The sequence below is a fragment of the Odocoileus virginianus genome, chromosome 2 (assembly GCF_023699985.2).
Source record: "Odocoileus virginianus isolate 20LAN1187 ecotype Illinois chromosome 2, Ovbor_1.2, whole genome shotgun sequence".
NCBI lineage: Eukaryota > Metazoa > Chordata > Mammalia > Artiodactyla > Cervidae > Odocoileus > Odocoileus virginianus.
This window is the reverse complement of record NC_069675.1, coordinates 99,726,085-99,744,715: the sequence shown is the minus strand read 5'-3', so window position 1 is coordinate 99,744,715 and position 18,631 is coordinate 99,726,085. Positions and strand designations below refer to the sequence as shown.

Below are 18,631 nucleotides of genomic sequence, written 5' to 3'. Positions count from 1 at the left end.
TCTCATCTCTCAGCCCCTGCTTGCCGAGTGGTCTTAGGCAGGGGTATTCTTGGAGCCTCCGTCTCTTCTTCTATGGGCTGGGGAGGGTCCCCCTGCCGCCCAAGGTTGCCGTGAGCCTGCACCCCATGCAGCGTGATTAGTGCTGCCCCGGACACTGTGTGATCACCCACGGGCTGCCGGCCTTGCGGTGGGCTGAAAGGTGGCCCCAAAAGATATACCCACCTCCTAGCCCCTAGACCCTGTATGACTGGGAAAAGGTTCTCTGCAGCTGAAGTTTTATAAATGGAATTTCACCTGTAAACGTAAGGAGGAGGCAGGAGGGTCAGAGTCAGAGGAAGGAGACGTGATGACAAGCGGAGGTTGGAGGGGTGTGGCCATGAGCCAGGGATTGTGGGTCATCTTAGAACTGTGAAAGGGCCAGGTTCTCCCCTGGTGCTCCCGGAAGGAGCCGGCCCTGCCGACCCCTTGATCTGAGTCCATGAGATGCACTGTAGACTCCTGACATCCGGATCTGCAAGGTAGTAAACCCGAGCTGTTTGAGGCCCTTTTGTGGGAGCAACGCTGGGGAGGCCGGTGGCCGAGGGCCTGAGGATCCAGTGTGAGGCCGTCGTGGGGCCCAGGGCCTGGGCCTCTGCACCCACCCCCGTGGGGTCGGCATGGTGGGCTCGGCTCTGGGTCCTAAGGGGACGCGAGCACTCCTGCAAGCCGGGACCAGCCTCCGTCCCTGACTCCCTGGTCCTAACCCGGCCCAGCACCTCTCTCTTGCTCTCTGACTTTTTACTGAATTGCAGAAAAATTCATGGAACATACATTTCATCCCTTTGAGGGGTGTATCTTGCTGTCCGCACATTCACCCCCTTCCCTCCCCACCGCCCCGAGTCTCATTCCCAAGCATGTCACACCTGGATGTAGGATGCCACCTGCCGGGGCAGTGGCGCCTATAGGGTTCCGGGGGGCCGGGGGCTCCGAAGAAGGTTCTAGAAGGGAGGAGTAGCAGGGAGGGAGCACCTGTCTGGAAGGCCTTGGAGGAGGTGAGGTGAGGGTGGGGGAGGAGGGGCCGTCAGGCCTGGTCAGTTTTGTTTCAAGGCTCCCGTCTGAGGCTGTCACTGGGTGAGTGGGGGGAGCCTTATGCCTCAGAGGGGCCCCCCGCCCCCCAATGAGGGAGTAGGCAGGGGCAGGGCTCTGTCTGGCCCGTCCCACCCCCTCAGGGGTCAGGGGATGGAAGTGGAGGACACCCGGGGAGGGAGGGGGGACGTGGGGACGGGGGGAGGGTAGGATGCGGGGACGGTGGTAGGGGGCAGGGGGTTTCCTCCTCTGAAACCTCGCTGGCCCTGCCTGCATCTTGATCTAGATCTCTGGCCTCCCAGCCCCGGGAGATTGAATTACTGTTGTTTCAAGCCCAGGGTGTGGGTTTTGCGGAGGACAGAGCTCTGAGACAGGCGGGGGTCCCCTCTGTGTGGGGGTGCAAAGCTGCCCCCTCTGAAAGCTGACCATACCCCGCCCCACCCCTGACCTGGTCCTCGCACAGCCCCTGTGGGTCAAGACTTGAAGGCTGAGGCGGAGGCCAGCGGCTGGCATTGAGCTTGGGGTTCAGGGACCCGTCCCCCGGTTATCAGGGGTGGGAGGTGGACAGTGGCATCCTCACTGGCGGGTTCTGTGTCCCAGCGGTGTTTAGTGGTAGGGCCGTAAAAATGTCCACGTGCCCTGGAGCCCCAGCTCCCCCCACCCCCAGGTCTGTCCTCCCCTGGAGGGAGCGAAGATCACGTCACAGTGTAACAAGCAAAACAATCAAAGGCTGCCTTCTCAGCAAGCGCCTCCATGAAACATTTATCGGGCAGCTGTGTGACGCTACTGGCTCGTTTTCAGACACAGGGAGGGAAATCGCGTCATGCTTTGTGCTGGGATTTATCCGTGTGCGGAAGGCACATGAGGGTTATTGAAGAATGCCCTGAACAGAATGGATGTCCCAGTGCGGCCAGTGGCGTGGGGGATGTGACCCCCCGCCCAGCTCTGGGGCCCGGCCAGCCCTGCTCTCTGCTCCCAGCTGTGGCCTGTGGGAGGGACCAGCCCAAGTCTCTGCCACGTCAGGGGGCTGCCCAGGCCAACCAATCGGAGATGCTGCCTTGAGATACAGCATCATCAGCAAAAGGTTTTCCGGTGCTTTGGGTACATCCAGTTACGGAGTGTGAAGGCGGTTCTCGGACAAGTCTGAGGCCTGCTCATCTCATCATCAGAAGAGTGAAAGTGAAAGTCGCTCAGTCGTATCCGACTCTTTGCGACCCCATAGACTATACAGTCCATGGAATTCTCCAGGCCAGAATACTGGAGTGGGTGGCCTATCCCTTCTCCAGCAGATCTTCCCGACCCAGGGGTCGAACCAGGGTCTCCTGCACTGGGGGCGGATTCTTTACCAACTGAGCTATCAGGGAAGCTACATCGGAAGAGGGGCTTTGGTAACAGAGGGACACTCCCCCCTTGGGTCGCTGGGCTGTCCTTCTCACGGTGGGGCTCTTCTGTCGAGTCCCTCTCCTGCGCCAGCTGCTGCTGTGGTCAGCGCGGGCCAGGATGGTTAGTGCCAGGGAGGAGACCCTGACGCTCGCTGACTTGCCGCAGGGGACGTGTGGGCGGGCGGTGTTCCCCCCGTCCCACTTGCCCCGGAGCCAGGCTGCCGGATGGCGTCCTGCTGGAGCAGAGGGGCAGCTGTGGCCGGGGAAGGAGACCCAGCAGGTCACCCACGGGCTCGGGAAGGAGACCCAGCAGGTCACCCACGGGCTCGGGAAGGAGACCCAGCAGGCCACCCACGGGCTTCTGCGGCCTCTGCCCCGCTGGCGAAGCCGGGACGTCCGGCCGCCAGAGTTCACCCTGCCCCCCAGCGTGACAGTGCTGAGTGGGTGCTGCTGGCTCCCATTTTAGAGATGGGGAGACTGAGGCTGAGAGGCTGAAGGGCTGGCCTGAGGTCAGGTGCTGAGGGAGAGGCGGAGGGAACCCAGATACAGCCCCACCAGGCTGCCTCTGAGGGGCCCCCACCCTGTCCAGCCTTCGGCCCGTGAGCCTGTGCGGCCCAGGCCTGCCCGCCGCCTGCCCGGCTCCCTCACCTCTGGCTCCACGCTTGCGTCTGCGGTGACCACCACCACATGCCGTGCGTTTTCAGGCAACTTGTAGCAGTATTTTGACAGGAGAGAAGGACTCTTAAAATTAACCATCTGGCTTCTCTTATCATTCCTTATTTATGCCCTGTTGGTTATCATTCTGCCTCCTTTTATTTTTGGACTTCCCTGGTAGCTCAGACAGGAAAGTGTCTGCCTACAATGTGGGAGACCCAGGTTCGATCCCTGGGTCGGGAAGATCCCCGGAGAAGGAAATGGCAACCCATTCCAGTATTCTTGCCTGGAAAATCCCATGGACTGAGGATCCTGGTAGGCTACAGTCCATGGGGTCACTAAGAGTCGGACATGACTGAGTGAATTAATTTTTCTTTTATTTTTATGGATTCATTCATTTAGCTTTAAATTGTTTTTAATTCTCACAAGCTTGATATTTGGCACCCAAGCTAGACCCCTCTAGCTCGCGGAGCGCAGGGAAGCCTGTGACCACCCGCTGCTCTCCTCTGTCCTGCCCCCGCGGCCCCGGCAGGAGGAGACACTGCCTTCCACTTCCCGCCTTCCATCCCCGGGGTCCTGTGAGCTTGCTGCTCTTGCTTGTTCAGTCGCTCAGTCGTGTCCGACTCTGTGACCCCATGGACCGCAGCACACCAGGCCGCCCTGTTCATCACCAACTCCCGGAGTTTACCCAAACTCATGTCCGTCGAGTCGGTGATGCCATCCAGCCATCTCATCCTCTGTCGTCCCCTTCTCCTCCCGCCTTCAGTCTCTCCCAGCATCGGGGTCTTTTCCAATGAGTCAGCTTTTCGCATCACATGGCCAAAGTATTTGGAGCTTCAGCTTCAGCATCAGTCCTTCCAATGAATATTCAGGGTTGATTCCCTTTAGGATGGACTAGTTGGATCTTCTTGCAGTCCAAGGGACTCTCAAGAGTCTTCTCCAATACCACAGTTCAAAAACATTCATTCTTTGGTGCTCAGCTTTCTCTCTGGTCCAACTCTCACATCCTACATGACCACTGGAAAAACCATAGCCTTGACTGGATGGCCTTTTGTCAGCAAAGCGATGTCTCTGCTTTTTAATATGCTGTCTAGGTTTGTAATAGCTTTTCTTACAAGGGGCAAGCGTTTTTTAATTTCATGTCACCATCTGCAGTGAATTTGGAGCCCAAGAATATACAGTCTGTCCCTGTTTCCACTGTTGCCCCATCTATTTGCCATGAAGTGATGGGACCGGATGCCATGATGGTAGTTTTTTGAATGTTGAGTTTTAAGCCAACTTCTTCACTCTCTTCCGTCATCTTCATCAAGAGGCTCTTAGTTTTGCTGTATTTCGCGTGTAGTTTTGTTCAGTCTCTGCAGTTTCAGACCTTTAGGGCAGAGTCGCCAGCGGTGGGCTGACTCCGGGGAATCCCTGGTTTCACAGCTGCCGCACAGGCAGCACAGCGCGCAGTTCTGGACTGTGGGGCACTCGGGCCTTTCTGGAGCTGCCCCTCTTCCTGCCCCCGCCCCCGCCATCCTGGCAGCAGCGACATGCATGGGGCCAAGCCCGCCCCAGGGCTCAGCTCATTGAGTGCTTACCTGGACCCCAAGAATCGGGATTCAGCCCACCCCCACAGTCAGCTCTCCTGGACCCTGGGAATCGGGATTCAGCCCCACCCCCACAGTCAGCTCTCCTGGACCCCGAGAATCGGGATTCAGCCGCACCCCCACAGTCAGCTCTCCTGGATCCCGGGAATCAGGATTCACCTCCACCCCGACAGTCAGCTCTCCTGGACCCCGAGAATCGGGATTTAGCTGCACTTTGAGAGGCCTCGAGAGGGCCTCTCTGGCCCAGGTCTCTGCCTGTTGGGGTTGAGCTGGGACCCCACCTTCCCTTCCTCCCGCAGGAGTCAGCTGGGGGTCAGGGTTCCGGGACCTGGGCCCGGCGTGTCTCCAGGTCCTTCTGGCTTCAGTCCCCAGCAGAGCTGGCCTCTGGGGGCTGGGGAGCAGCCTCAGGCCCTACTGCTGACCCTGGGGGCAGCTGGGGCTCCGTTTTCCCTGTGAGGTCCCCGGCCTAGCCCTGGAGGTCTGGCCTCCACGCCGCCATGCGGGCTGCCCAAGGCACCGGCCTGCCGTGGGCCCCGCCCTGCACGGGCTCGGCGGCCACGGGAGGCTGGGGGCGCTGCCATCGAGTCCTCACAGCCCCCGCGCGTCTCTCCAGCTCGGGAGTCTGAGCGGCGGTCCGGGGGTGGCGTTTGGATGGGGTGATGTCCAGGAGCGCAGCCCGGAGGCCTGTGCGGGTCTGATGAAAGCCGAGGCCCGGAGCCCAGCCCTGAGGCTTGGCCCGGCCCTCGGCCCTGCCGACTCCAAGGTGAGCAACCAACCGCAGGGCGGGACGGCTGGCCCGAGCGCGGTCCTCCCTGCCCAGGGCCGCCCCCAGACCCAGCACTGGCGCCGTGCAGAGGGCTCCAGTCCAGTTCTGTGCTCTCAAGTGGCCCAGCTGGACCCCCGGGGCCCCTCGCCCAGGGTGAGGTGGACAGCGGTCCTGTCCTTGTTCTCACGGGAGCCCAGAGTGGCCTGGTGCTGGAGCGGTGGCCTGGCTGTGTGCACCTATTTGTGCCACCCTCTCGAGGCTGGGCTCCGGGGGAACCAGTCCTGCGGGTGGGCGAGCAGGGAGGCATGGAGGCCCTCGCGTGCAAAGGTCTGCGCCCCTCCCCGAGGAGGGGGCATGTGAGGCGGCTGAGCGGGAGGGGTGAGCAGAGCCAGGGTGGACAGGTCTGGGCGGCGGAGGCCCAGGCAGCAGCTCTGGGGAGGCGGGGAGGGGATACGCTGGGTGTCCTGGTGCGGTCAAGAGGGGCGGGGCGGGGAGGAGGGTCGTGAGGGGAGCGGTGGGCAGGGTGGGGGGCCCCGGGGTCCTACTGGACTGCTGGCCCAGACTGCCTTCTCCCCGGAGCCGGGCCTGCTCCATCCGTCTCCGAGCCGCAGCTCCTGTCTCTCAGCCCTGGCCCCTTCTCCCCGCCCAGCGAGGCTGTGCCCGGGTGCGGTCCCCCCAGCCCAGGGGACTCTGGTCCCCGAGTGACCCAGTGTGAGAGCCTGCTGTGCAGAGTCTGCCGGTGAGAACAGGGCTGCCCGAGGCCTTGGGCCGTGGGCTGGGAGGACAGGCTGGGGGCGGGCCGTGTGGGCTGCGGCTCTGGGAAGCCCCCCGCTGCCTGTGTGGCCTCCAGTTCTCTGATGGCCCTTTCCAGGGCATTCCGTCCAGGCGGGGCCGTGGCAGATTGCCGGGATTTCCTGCCTAGGCCAAGCAGGTATCCCCTGGGAGAGGTCAAGAGGTCATGAAAAAAAACAGCCTAGTGGCCGCAGGGGCTGGGCCCTGCTTGGGGGGGATATGGCCCTCGGACCCGCTGGCCTTTCTGCTGTGAAAGGCTGCGGTTCGGAGAAGCGGAGCGGAAAGTCAGACCTTTGTTCAGCCTCACGGCTGCTGAGAAGCCGCGTCCCGCATCTCGGCAGCAGCCGCAGGCCACTCGCACCCCTGGCCCCGGGCAGTGGGCTGCGGGAAAGCGCGCCCCGAGGTAAGCTCCTCCTCTGCCTCGCTAGGGCTCAGGAAACAAGGTCCAGAACAGCCGGGCTGGGCTCCCGAGGTTCACTCGGGTCTCCCCCGGTTGCCCGGAGCTGGCTGCACCGCCTCCTCCCCCCGCACCTTCGCTGGACCTGCCTACACTGAGGTCACAGGGGGACCCTAGGACCTCCTCCGCCTGTGCCCACTTTGGCTTCAGATCCCGATCGTGGCCTCTGGGCCAGCCCATTGGTCACTCTGTCCCCCCGCCCTGCCCTGGTCCTGCCCTTCAGCGCTTCCCGGCTGGGCCCAGCTGCCCTGAGCCCCGCGCGCCCCAGTGTGCAGGGCGTGAGCGGCTCTGCCCACCTCTGCCCAGGCTGCCTCCTCCAGCTCCTGAATCTTGACCACCCGCGCCATCAGCCCTGCTTCCTCCTCCTCGTGCGCCAGGCCCCGTGGGGGCACGTCCCCGCGCGTGTCATTGTGTGTGAGAGGCAGGCGGTGTGCCCCCATCCTACAGGCACGGCCACTCAGGTCCCTGGGCAGACTCGGGCCAGGAAGCTTAAGGTGCGGCCAGTTCCAGCCCCCGTCTGCCTGATGCGAGGCCGGACTCTGAACCCAGGGTAGGCGCTGCTCCCCGGGTCAGCTCCCCGCCGGAAGCTTGCCCCATCCCGCCTCCTCTTCCGCTTCTGGGCCTTTGCAGCCCCCAGCCCGGCAGCCCCAGCGGCCTTGGCGGTGGGTGGGAAGGCCCCCCACGCAGCATCAGTGCCAGGGCCCGTCTGTGGGTGCACGGCCGGCCGGGGGGAGAACCGGATTTCGTGCTTGTTTGGACAGCCGGGCTGTTTAGCTGGAGAGCTGTTTTTAATAAGAATCCCGGTGCTTCAAGGCCTCCCAGCCAATTAGCAGGCGGCACCCAGGTGACTCTGAATAATTAAACGGGCCTGTCGGGGCCTTCAGGCTGCAGTGTGATGTGCCTTTAAAGTCTGTCTCACTGCCGTTTCCCGGCAAACGGCTACCAGGTGGGTGTGGCCCGGCGCTCTGTGGCCACGTGTCCCCTCCCCCAGCCCTCTGCTCACCCGCCACCTGCCTGGGCCCAGGGTGGGTGAGCCCCGAGGGCTCCCGGGTGATGCCAGCGCCGGAAACAAGAGGCACTGCTGTCCACACGGGCAGGACCGGGCGGCCGGGTCATCCCGGTTTTAGTCCTGGAATTCCCACATCCTCAGAGACTCCCTTGTCTGGGGCACGCTCTGCCGTGGTCACCCCAGCAGGACACCCAGGCACCCCCAGGCCTCAGGCCATGCGCTGAGAAGCCGGGGCCCTGGCCCTTCTCTCAGTTGCCTCCGGCCGGCCCGGGAGGATCAGGGTCGTCTGCGGACGGTGCTGCTCTCTGATGCTGCTGGTAAACGCTGAGCTTGGAGGTCGCTTTGCAGGGAGCACTTTCCTGTGAGTCGCGTTTCCACGTTCCTGCCTGCACATGCTCAACAAGGGACCAAGGGGGAAGAACCATTTCAACCCGGATCACTTTCACCTGAAAAATGGAACATAAACCCCGTGTCCTAGGTTCTCCAAACGGCACTGCTGGTCAGAGCCAAGTGCCGACCTGAAGCATAGCCTCATCTCCTGAATATGGACGTTGGTCTCTCAAGGTGTCCGTCTTCCTCCAGAGCTCAGCGGGGGCAGTGGAAGACCCCGCGGTGGTGCTGACCCCGTGGGCCTGGGACAGGGCTGGTGGCTCCCGGGCGAGGGGCGCTTTCCACCTGGAACAGAAGCCTCGGAGGCCGCGAGGATGGTGGGGTCTGCCTGAGCCTGGGGCCCTGGACTTGGAGGTGGGCTCCAGGGATGAGCCCCCGGAAGGGGAGGGAGGGTGACGGGCCACTCAGGGACCACGAGGCCCGGGTCTGAGAGGCTTCTGTGTGTTGGCTCATTTAATCTTGATGGTGATGACCACCCCCATTCTACAGCTGGAAAAACTGAGGCTCAGAGAGGGATAGGGCCCTGCTCAGGGTCACACGGCAAGGGGGGCCTCTCATTGGCTCCTGGGTCGTTTGTTGTCCTGTGACCCAGCCCTGCTGCCCGCCGCACAGGGCTTCACTGTCCACACCCCACAGCGCTCCTGGGTCCCAGCTGGCATGCGCCTGTGTTGGCTGCCTTCAGGCCGGGACCCCGTAGCATCGGCTGTGCCCCCACCCTGACCGCACGTCCCTCCCTCCCTGACCCACGGCTGCACACGTGGGCACTTTCCAGAGGCCCTGGCTTTCCAGCAGATTCTCAGGAAGTCCCGCAGGCAAGGACCGGAGCCTGATTTATTGGCCCTGGAGCCACGGTCACGCTGCGCCTTCTCCCTGAAGCAGAGACAGTGGCAGCCCCCGAGCCCGGCTCAGATCAGGTGCCCGGAAACGGCCTGACAGATGAAGACTGGAGGGGGCGGCACGCCTGGAGCAGGGACCCTGTGCCCCAGTTCTCTGTTTGGGGGTCGGGGTGCCCCACCCTCCTGAGGGTGCTCTGCTTTGGAGCCTTACTCCTCCAGCAGGGGACCCGTCAGCCTCCGGCAGTGGGGCTGTCCCCTACGGCCAGGCTGGCCACGGCCGAGGTTGTGGACGTTGGCCTCAGGGCGGGAGGTGTAATTTGGGGGGCCTTGAAGCAGTGGCCGAGCCTCTTACCCCCCCAGGAGGGTGGGGTGCTGGGTGGACTTGATGCTGCCCGATGCGTGGGCCTGGTACGGTTTATGGGCCCCTGGCAGCTTTTCTGCTTCCGGCTCGGGCATCCCCTTAATTCCCTCAGGGAAGTGAGTGGGAAACTTGGCTTCCCAGAAGCCGGGCACCAGGAAATGCGTCCTTAGGAAGGGTTTGACAGCATGTGAGGAACCAGCAGCCACCCCCGCCGACCTGGATGACCACACTCTGTGTCCGGCCCACGGCCATGCCTGTGTCCTTCTGCCATACCTGATTCTCACCCCCTCCTTTTTAAGAACAAATGAGTACGCTGTGAACGTCTGGCTGTCTGGTCAAGCTGAGGAGTGGGTAGTTGGAGGGGTCTGAGACAGAAGGATGGAGCCAGGCCTTCTTGCAAGTGACCCCAGAGTCACCCCTACTCCAGCCCCTCGCAGGTTTGAAGTTCCAGCTGGAATGTGGCCCCAGAAACGCCCTCTGTGCAGATGTGTCCCTGGGTGTGGAGTCAGGGTCAGCGCTGAAAAGTCACGGCTCAGGGCTGACTGGGGCACCTCCGCCCGGCTTCTCAGAAGTGCTTCTTGAAGATGCTCCCTTGCCTCTGATTCAGGGCTGCCGTTTGTTGTTTTCTGGGGGGAAGGGCAGCTTGAGAACCAGTTCAGTTCAGTCGCTCAGTCGTGTCTTTTCTCTTTGTGATCCCATGGACCGCAGCACACCAGGCCTCCCTGTCCATCACCAACTCCCAGAGCCTACTCAAACTCACGTCCATTGAGTCGGTGATGCCATCCAACCATCTCATCCTCTGTCGTCCCCTTCTCCTCCCACCTTCAGTTTTTCCCAACATCAGGGTCTTTTCCAGTGGGTCAGCTCTCCCCATCAGGTGGCCAAAGTATTGGAGTTTCAGCTTCAACATTGGTCCTTCCAGTGAACACCCAGGACTGATATCCTTTAGGATGGACTGGTTGGAGCTCCTTGCAGTCCAAGGGACTCTCAAGAGTTTTCTCCAACACCACAGTTCAAAAGCATCCATTCTTCGGCGCTCAGCTTTCTCTAGAGTCCAACTCTCACATCCATACATGACCACTGGAAAAACCATAGCCCTGACTTGAGAACCATAGCTCGACAATGTCTGACATCTATTCCTCTGTCCACCCATCCGCTCCCCGGCGAACCCACCCACCCACCTGTCCTCATGGCCACCCATCCATCCTTCTGCCCTTACCCACCTGCTCACTCACCTCACTCTTCTGTCCATCAACCCACCTTGCCACCCCTCTCCCGCCCACTTGTTCTGCACCCCCATACATCCATCTGTCCATCCATCCATCCATTTGTCTTTTCATTCACCCATTTATCCATCTATCCATCTGTGTCGCTATAGTGTCAGGCACTGTGCTAGGCAGAAGTGGACCCAGGCTGAGAGTGCAGTCAAGTTTGCCCCCCCGAGGTACAGCCTGGATTGAGTCTTACAGGCTACCAGGACCTGGGTGAATGGGGTAGGCAGGGGGCTGGCGTCAGAGGGAAGAGCACTCAGAGGCTGGCAGTAGTGAGCACGTGGGGGCAGTGGGCAGAGCGGGGTTGAAGGAGGCCAGCAGGTCGGCAAGGCGTCCCCTACCCCATCCCTCCCAGTCCCACCCCAGTGCTGGCCTCAGCAGCCGGGGTGCGTGACTCCACATTGTCCCCGGCAGGCTGTCCGCCCCATTCTCTCTGCCCGCCCTGGCTGCAGCCTGGCTTTGTTTGGTTGCGGCAGAAATTAATTGGATTTGCAGCCTCATTCTCAAGGGGATTTGTGGCCCCCAACAGGGATGTTGGAACAAAAGCAGGAAGCGTTTTGTGGACAGCAGGGTAGTTCTTCTGCCTTTAACATTCTTGTTTCATCTCTGTTGCATGGGACAGACGAAGGGGATGAAAAGGAGTGTAAACCTGGACACCGACAGAGACGTGGAAAAGAGAATATATAAGAAAATCACTCACACACACGATGGATTTTTTTTTTGAGACAAAACGTTTTGAAATCACTCCTCTATCTTCTTTTAGTGAGCACTAACTTCCTGTTTGTCTGGAAGGAGACAACATGCTGAAATAATCTGAGGTTCCTAGGCCTTAAGGAGGCATCAGAAGTTACTTTTCTTGGGTGGCATTCACTGGCCTGGCTGAGAGGATGAGGGTGACCAGAAATAAAGAATAGCAGCTTCCAGGGTTGGGGTCCTACTAAGTGCAGAACAGTCCCCCATCTTACAGCCAGCCTTCACGACAACCCCATAAAGGGTTATTTCTTTCAAAAACTTTTTATTTTGTACTGGGGTAAGTATAGCCGACTAACAGTGTTATGACAGTTTCAGGGGAACAGCGAAGGGACTCAGCCAGACACACACATGTAACCATTCTCCCCCAAAGCCCCCTCCCGTCCAGGCTGCCACATAACATTGAGCAGAGTTCCTGTGCTATAAAATAGGTCCTTATTGGTCAACCGTTTTAAATACAGCAGTGTGTACAGGTCCGTAAAGGGGTTACTTCTGCCTCCACGTCCCAGGGGAAGAGAACTGAGACTCAGAGAGGGCAAGTAGCTGGTCTAAGGTCACACAGAGACCCGGCGGTGGACCTAGGGTTCAGGTCCCCCTGGGTGTGCCTTACTCCAAAGCCTTTCCTGTCCGAGGGAATCCTGTGGCAGTCCAGTGGTTAGGACTCGACACTTGGACCACAGTGGCGTGAACTAAGGTCCTGCACGCCACGGAGCATGGCCAAGAGCAATATTTTCAGTGAAAAATAAAAAATAAAACAATGCTTTTCCTCTCCTAACCTGCTTGTGTCTCAGCTCACCTGGCAGAACAGGTGGGTTTCATCTGCATGTCTCATCTGCCTAGGAGCAGAGCCCTGTGTTAAGAGAGACTGTAGGGATAGGATGCATACACAGGATATCCTTCAAGGAGAGGAGTGCAGCGGCTGATTAGTGATGTCTGTCTCGGCATGCACAGGGTGAGAGGTGACGTGTGCACCGTGGGTTTGCTGACTCCCTGAGCTGGAAAGTGGAAAGCTTCATGATGCACACAGGTGCATGTTAGAAAATCTACATGGAGCTGGTGGAATAAAGTTACTTTGGTTGTGAGAACAGCCCCAGCATGGTGGCCTGTCTCAGTGTGTAAGACCCTAACCCGGCCCACTTGGTCTCATCCAGCCTGTGCCCCTGACCCTGGCATTCCCCTGCTCCGGGAAGGGTCCTCACCAGCCACACCCAGGGGTGAGCAGACGAGCTCTTTCTGCCAGAGAGTGGAGTGTACACAGCTGACAGGGTCTGTGCGAGGCTGTCATGGCAGCAGGCTGTCCTGCTGGTGGGGGTGGGGTGGCGCTCCATCGCTGGGTCCTGCAGTCACATCTCAGCCTGGCTTGGAATTTTCTGTGATCAGTAGGGTGGGGGCTGGAACCGTCGGCCGTCGGGAGTCAGTTAGGAAACCAGAGCTCGGTTCCAGCACCCTGTCAACCACCTGTGATCTGGATTGGCTTCCAGTTCCTCTGTGTCGTGGAGGGATTTCCTGGCTGGGTCAGTGAGGGCCTCAGTCCTGCTGGGGGCATAGGCGTCTGATGGCCTGAGGCTCTCCCCATGACCTAAAGACACACATCTGTCCTCCTTCCTTCTTGTCTCATGATGCCCAGTGGGGGATGCTGTTAGAGAGGTCGGGCTGGGCTGTGTCACAAGCTGTTGCTAGGAAGCCGCAGGTGATGGGGACCCTGGTCTGGCAGGTCTGCCTCGGGACCTCATACACGGGGCCGTGCAGGTCTGTGATGGAGCTGGCCGGGACCTAGGTCTCCAGCTCACAGCTTGGTGGGCTCCCTGTGGCCCCCACCTCCACCCGTCGCTTCTTCACTCGGATCACGCTGTGCTGTTTGCAGACCTGTCCGATTTTCTCCAGTTTGGGAGCTGGGACCGCCTCCTTTCAGTCTCTGGATGGCGGTAGGGGGTGACAGATCTGGGGTTCACCCACCCTCCCCCAGAGGACGTCCTGCAGGTGGTGTGGCACCTGTGTTCCCTCCCGTGAGCCCGGCCGGGCCCAGGGCTCCGCGTCACCTCCATCTCAGCCCCTGGGCAGCATGGGCTGGCTCCGCCCCCTTCCCGGGAGTCGGGCCCAGGTTCGTTCTGCAGTAGTGACAGGTGTGGCCGAACCCCCGTTTCCCTGTGAGCGTCCTTTTCCTCCCCGTGAGTGCTCCTCCCGCGGAGTCCGAGCTGCCCAGGCGGCCCCCTGTCTGCTGGTGAGGACCCTGCCGTGCCGCCCCCAGCACGCTGGGAAGCTTTCGACGCCCAGCCCCGTCTCCTGCTCTTCCCAGGTGCATCAGAGGGTGACAGGGTTTGCAGGGACCCTGGGCACCCCCCAAATACAGAAATGGGAGATCTTCATGGAAGAAATAAAGGGTCTGAAGTCCAGATAAGTCTGGGTTCTACCCTGACCCCCGCTCCTAAAGACAGGCTCTCATGCGCCACCACGAGGCACCCGGGGGAGCCCGGGTTCCCGTGTCTGAGGCCCCCTGACATGTGAAGGCAGGACCGTGACACGGATGGAAGCTTGCTGCATCCCTGACCTGGTTCCCTCGTTCACCAGCAAGCGCTCCGGGGCCTGGACGGAAGGACCGAGCTCCACGGGGTCTGGGGCCGGGCTGGGCGTGGGGTCCTCCTGCTCGGCATCTCGACTTGGGGGGCCCTGTCTCACATGCTGTGTCACACGCACCGTGTTTCCTTTCATGAGAGCAGATGGAAGGCAGAGACCCGCTCACTCCCCCCTGTCTGTCTCCGCAGGCCCTTCCCCTCGGAGGAGACGGCGGAGAATGATGAGGACGTGTACCGCAGCCTGGAGGAGCTGGCAGAGTAAGGAGCCGGCAGGGGGACGGGAAGGGAGTGGGGGGACGGAGGCGGGCTCTCTCGGGGACGGGAGTCCGCCTTGGCCGTCTGCATGGGGCTGGGGGGCGCGCTCCCCCTACCCCCGGCAGAGGGTCAGCAGGTCTTCACCCACGTTCCCGTGGTGACATGGCTGTGGCTTCCTCCCCAGGGCCGGGCGCGAGGAAGTCTGGTCTTTCGGTGCTGCCGTCGGGGTGGGGCTGGGCCCGTGCCTCCCTGGGCTGGCGAGGCCGTTCCGGGGAAGGAAGGCGCTTTTGCAGGAGCTGGGCCCCTGGGAGCTCAGGCCACGAGCAGGGGCGGCTGGTGATTCAGGGTTGCCTCCTGGCCCGACGCGGGCTGGGGCTGGACTGAGGCTCCAGGCTGGGGCCTCCTGGAGCTGTTGGGGTGTCCCCGCTTCCCCAAGCCTTGGTCTGGCCTGCCTCTGCCCCCTCCTTGCCCCCTCCGAGGACTGCCTGGGCCGTCACATGCAGCCCACCCCAGCGGTGGTTTCACCCGAGGGATCCGGAGCCCTCCCCAGGGACTGGGTGGGGGTGGGGGTCTTCCGGAAGAGAAGCTTGGCTTCTGCGAGGTCGACAGTGGCCTGGTGCGGGCCCGTGTGGCCTGCTCCACGTGGCCGGTGGGGACGGAGGTGGAGAGGTGACGGGCTTGCCCAGGCCGTGGCGGGCCCACGGCCCTCAGGCCAGGCGACGACCTGCCGAGGGGGCTTGTCCCCATTTGTCGGCAGATGTCTCTTTGGTCCCCGATAACCGGCCGCTGCTTCTGGGGAGCCTCGCAGCCTCGCTTGCCTGGATCTTACAGCTCAGACTGGGCAAGAGTCGTGATCACAGTGAGAGCGGGATGCCCTGTGCACTTGCTCTGTCGCGGCCCCAGCCTGATGCCCCTTGACTCCATCCGGGGCGGGCTCTGCGGACGTGGGGCCCGGGGACCCCAGGGGAGCCCCCTGCCCAGCGCTGAGTGTCAGGCCATTTCTCTGGAGTCACCCTCAAGCCAAAGTTGGGGTCCGTGTCCTCTGGAAACATGCCTCAGGGGTCAGCAGAGGCTGCGGGTTCCAGGAGAGCGGGGCCCACCTTGCCCAGCCTCCTGAGTGCCGCCAGGCCCCCTGCTCAGCTGCTGCCCCCAGGGGTCCCTGCTGGTCCCGGGGGTCTGTCCAGGTTTGAGGATTCCTGTGCGGTGTGTCGGGCGCACGCCCGTTTCCTCCTTTCTCCCCCAGCTCCACTGCTGTCTGACCTCTCAGACCAACACACAGGATGGAATTCCTCCCACACGGAGAAGCCGGTGCGGGGGCCGGGTGGCTTTGCGCGGTTCAATAATGTTATTCCGTGACATTAAGAGTGAGCCTCCTTAATCCAATGAGTTCCGTATGGCGCCCGTTATTGCGAACGTAAATCATACGTTATAGGGAAGGGGGATGGATTTGAGTCTTTAACTTGCGGTTTGGTCCCAGAGGCTCCAGGTTAATAAATTTTTCATGCTTTCCCTGTCCGCCCCCACCCCCCCACCCCCTGCCTTCATTGAAAATCAAGATTTCCTAGCGTCTTGTCTCTGCGGACTTGGGACTCATATTTATCCATTATGGCAATTTACATGACATAAACAGAAATGTCGTTTCTTACCCGGCCTCTCCTGGGGGAGGGGGCCGGGCGGCGGCCTGGATCTGATGCCCAGTGGTGACGGGGAGCGAGGGGGTGACGTTTCCAGCAAAACTGGCTCATTCGTTCCTCTGGGCTCTGACCAGGTGTCAGAAAGGTTGACCACCTTGTGTCTCTAAGGGCCCTGCTGCTCCGCCAGACCTCAGACACTTCACAGCTGTTCAGAGAAAGTCTAGCTCTGGCTCCACGGGCGGCCGTAGCCCTGGGGAAAGTCTGGGGCCCCAGGGAGGGACCGCCAGGTGTGTGTGGGCCCAAGAACACTTCCGTTCTGTCAGCGAGTCCTGTTCGCTCAGCCGCCAGCGGGTTACTGCGCACTGTCAGGAACTATAAAGAGACAGGAATGATACCCCTGCCTGATGGCCGTGGCAGCACTCTCCAGGAGAGATCAAACACGAGCTGCCTGGCGATTGTTAACGTTCTAGTAGCTGCGTCAGAAAGAGAAAAAGAAGCGGGAGTCTCAGTGGTAAAGAATCCGCCTGCCAATGCAGGAGACCTGGGTTCAATCCCTGGGTCAGGAAGATCCCCGGAGGAGGGAATGACAACCCACTCCAGTACTCTTGCCTGGGAAATCCCAGGGACAGGGAGCCTGGCAGGCTACAATCCATGGCATCTTAGAGTCGGACACAACGGAGCGACTGAGCACACACAAATGACTTTTTAGAGTGTATTTTACTGAACCCAGTGTATCCAAAATATCCGCTAGTTCCACCCGTGATCGCTGATGTAAGAGGTGGTTGATGTGATCCGGTCAGCCCGCTGGCCACGTTTGTGAGCCCACAGCCACGTGTGGCTTGGCGGTCCCACCTGGGCAGCCCCAGTCTCGGAGGCACAACAGCACTCTGCGGGCTCTGTGTGAGCTAAGATTATGTTCTCAAGCACTCAGAGCTCACTTCTGAGATCCTTGAAGAGCGTATCATGAAATAATAGAGCAGCTGGCCGAAAAAATTAGCACAAAACATTGCCACTTAAAAGAACGCTCTGTCAAGCAAACGGAGCCTCAGATGAGAGGCCTGTTTTTAAATGGCCCAGACAATTAGTTCCTTGCGTTTGCCTGATGGCTCATCCCTCCCGCTACGCCCTGCTTCTTTCCAGGTGCTCCCAGGGGCCTGGAGCTGCCTGCCACACCTTCTCAGAGCTGTCCAGCTCCTGGGCAGGCTTGCAGTTAAGTATCTGCCCTGGAGGAATGCCCCGCCCCCCGCAGGGCTGGGAGCCAGACTTGCACACAGGAGGAAAAGAAAATGTGTACGAGATGGTTGACCACAGGAGCTCAGAGTTGGGCCAGGTGGATGCCAACCTTGAAATCAGGGAAGACTTCTGGGAGGAGGTGACAACTGAGTCTTAGAGTCCAAGTGGGAAGTGGCCGAAGGCAGGGCTGGCGTCCCAGTGGAAGAAGCAGCCTTGCTAAGGCCTGGCAGGGTGGGTGGCCCCCGAGAGCGGGAGGTGGGGAACCGTGAGGGAGAGCAAGACAGCATGCGCCTGCCCAGGACCCTGGGCTCCCGTCTCAGAGACGTGGCCTGGCATTACCTGCGGAGGTGCAGCAGGTTTGAGACACTGCAAGGTGTTGACAAGAAATCAGAATTATCGAAGCTCCCTGGGGCTCACGGGGTGGACCACCCCTCACACCTGGGAAGGCGCGGCCCCCGTCGGAAGGCCTATAGAGACTCCCAACTGGCTGTGCTTCCATTCTGCAGGCACCCCACGAGGAGGGGGGCCTGGAGGTTGTTCTGGCAGGCTGGCGACGCAGCGTCTTGCAGGCCAAGGGTCCACCTTGGCCACTTGCAGCTCTCGTGGCAGCCTCCTGTCTCTCTGGGCACGGTAGCTCCTTCTTGGGGTTCACTTCCTCCCTCCCTGGGGTGAAAGCGTCAGCCCAGGTCATCCGTGGACCCCTCGAGCTGGAAGGAGCCGCGGTTTCCTGATCCAGGAGCCCACTCCCGGCCACCAGGCAGGTTCACTTTCCCCTGGATTGAAGTGATTTTCAGGCTTGAACAAATGTGATCAGACATGGCAGGGAATATAATTTATCCTTAAATGTAGAGCTGTATGTTTTATTGTGTCATAAAATGACTTCACAGCTTTAAATGTGTCATGTTAGCCTTGTTGGGGTGATTTTTTGAAGGTGCATAAAATGCAGGAGTTTCTGAGTCGAGGCACCTCGAGGGCTTTGGGTTTGCTTTGAGAGCTGGTCTTCCTCGTCCCTGGGGAGTGAGGTGGCAGCTACCTGCTGGGAGGGCAGAGGCCACGCTCCTCTGGCCGGCCCGTCCATGCAGGGGTCTAGGAACTGTCGCTCTGCCCGACTGTGACCTTCATCAGTGGGCAAGCCAAGGCCCACCCCTCCCAGCATCCTTGTTGGCCTGCCCCGTGCTCCCAGCTGCAACGAGAATTCCCTTATGTTCAGGCCACCTCGCGTGAAAGGTCAGCATCAACCAGGAGACCTGCGTGTGTGGGGGACCACCCCCCCACCCTAGTGCGAGGCCTGGATGTGTCCCTGGGTTTGGGGGCACCTCATGTTTCTCTGAAATAATTGCTTCTCCGAGGGGACAAATCTGAAAGCAGTTCAGTTCAGTTGCTCAGTCGTGTCCGACTCCTTGTGACCCCATGAACTGCAGCACACCAGGCCTCCCTGTTCATCACCAACTCCCAGAGTCCACCCAAACCCATGTTCGAGTCCATGATGCCATCCAACCATCTCATCCTCTGTTGCCCCCTTCTCCTCCTGCCCTCAACCTTTCCCAACATCAGGGTCTTTTCTGGTGAGTCAGCTCTTCGCATCAGGTGGCCAAAGTATTGGAGTTTCAGCTT

At 60.6% G+C, this 18,631-nt stretch overlaps 1 protein-coding gene across 4 annotated transcripts in view; it reads left to right on the top strand.

The window, feature by feature from the left end:
- VAV2 (vav guanine nucleotide exchange factor 2) overlaps nucleotides 1-18,631 on the top strand; it is a 180,313-nt gene that overhangs the window by 105,591 nt on the left and 56,091 nt on the right. For all 4 annotated transcript variants that reach the window (XM_070455884.1, XM_070455881.1, XM_070455874.1 and 1 more), the window contains exon 4: nucleotides 14,085-14,153. In XM_070455884.1, the coding sequence (XP_070311985.1) occupies nucleotides 14,085-14,153 (69 nt within the window). The remainder of the gene's footprint in view (nucleotides 1-14,084; nucleotides 14,154-18,631) is intronic.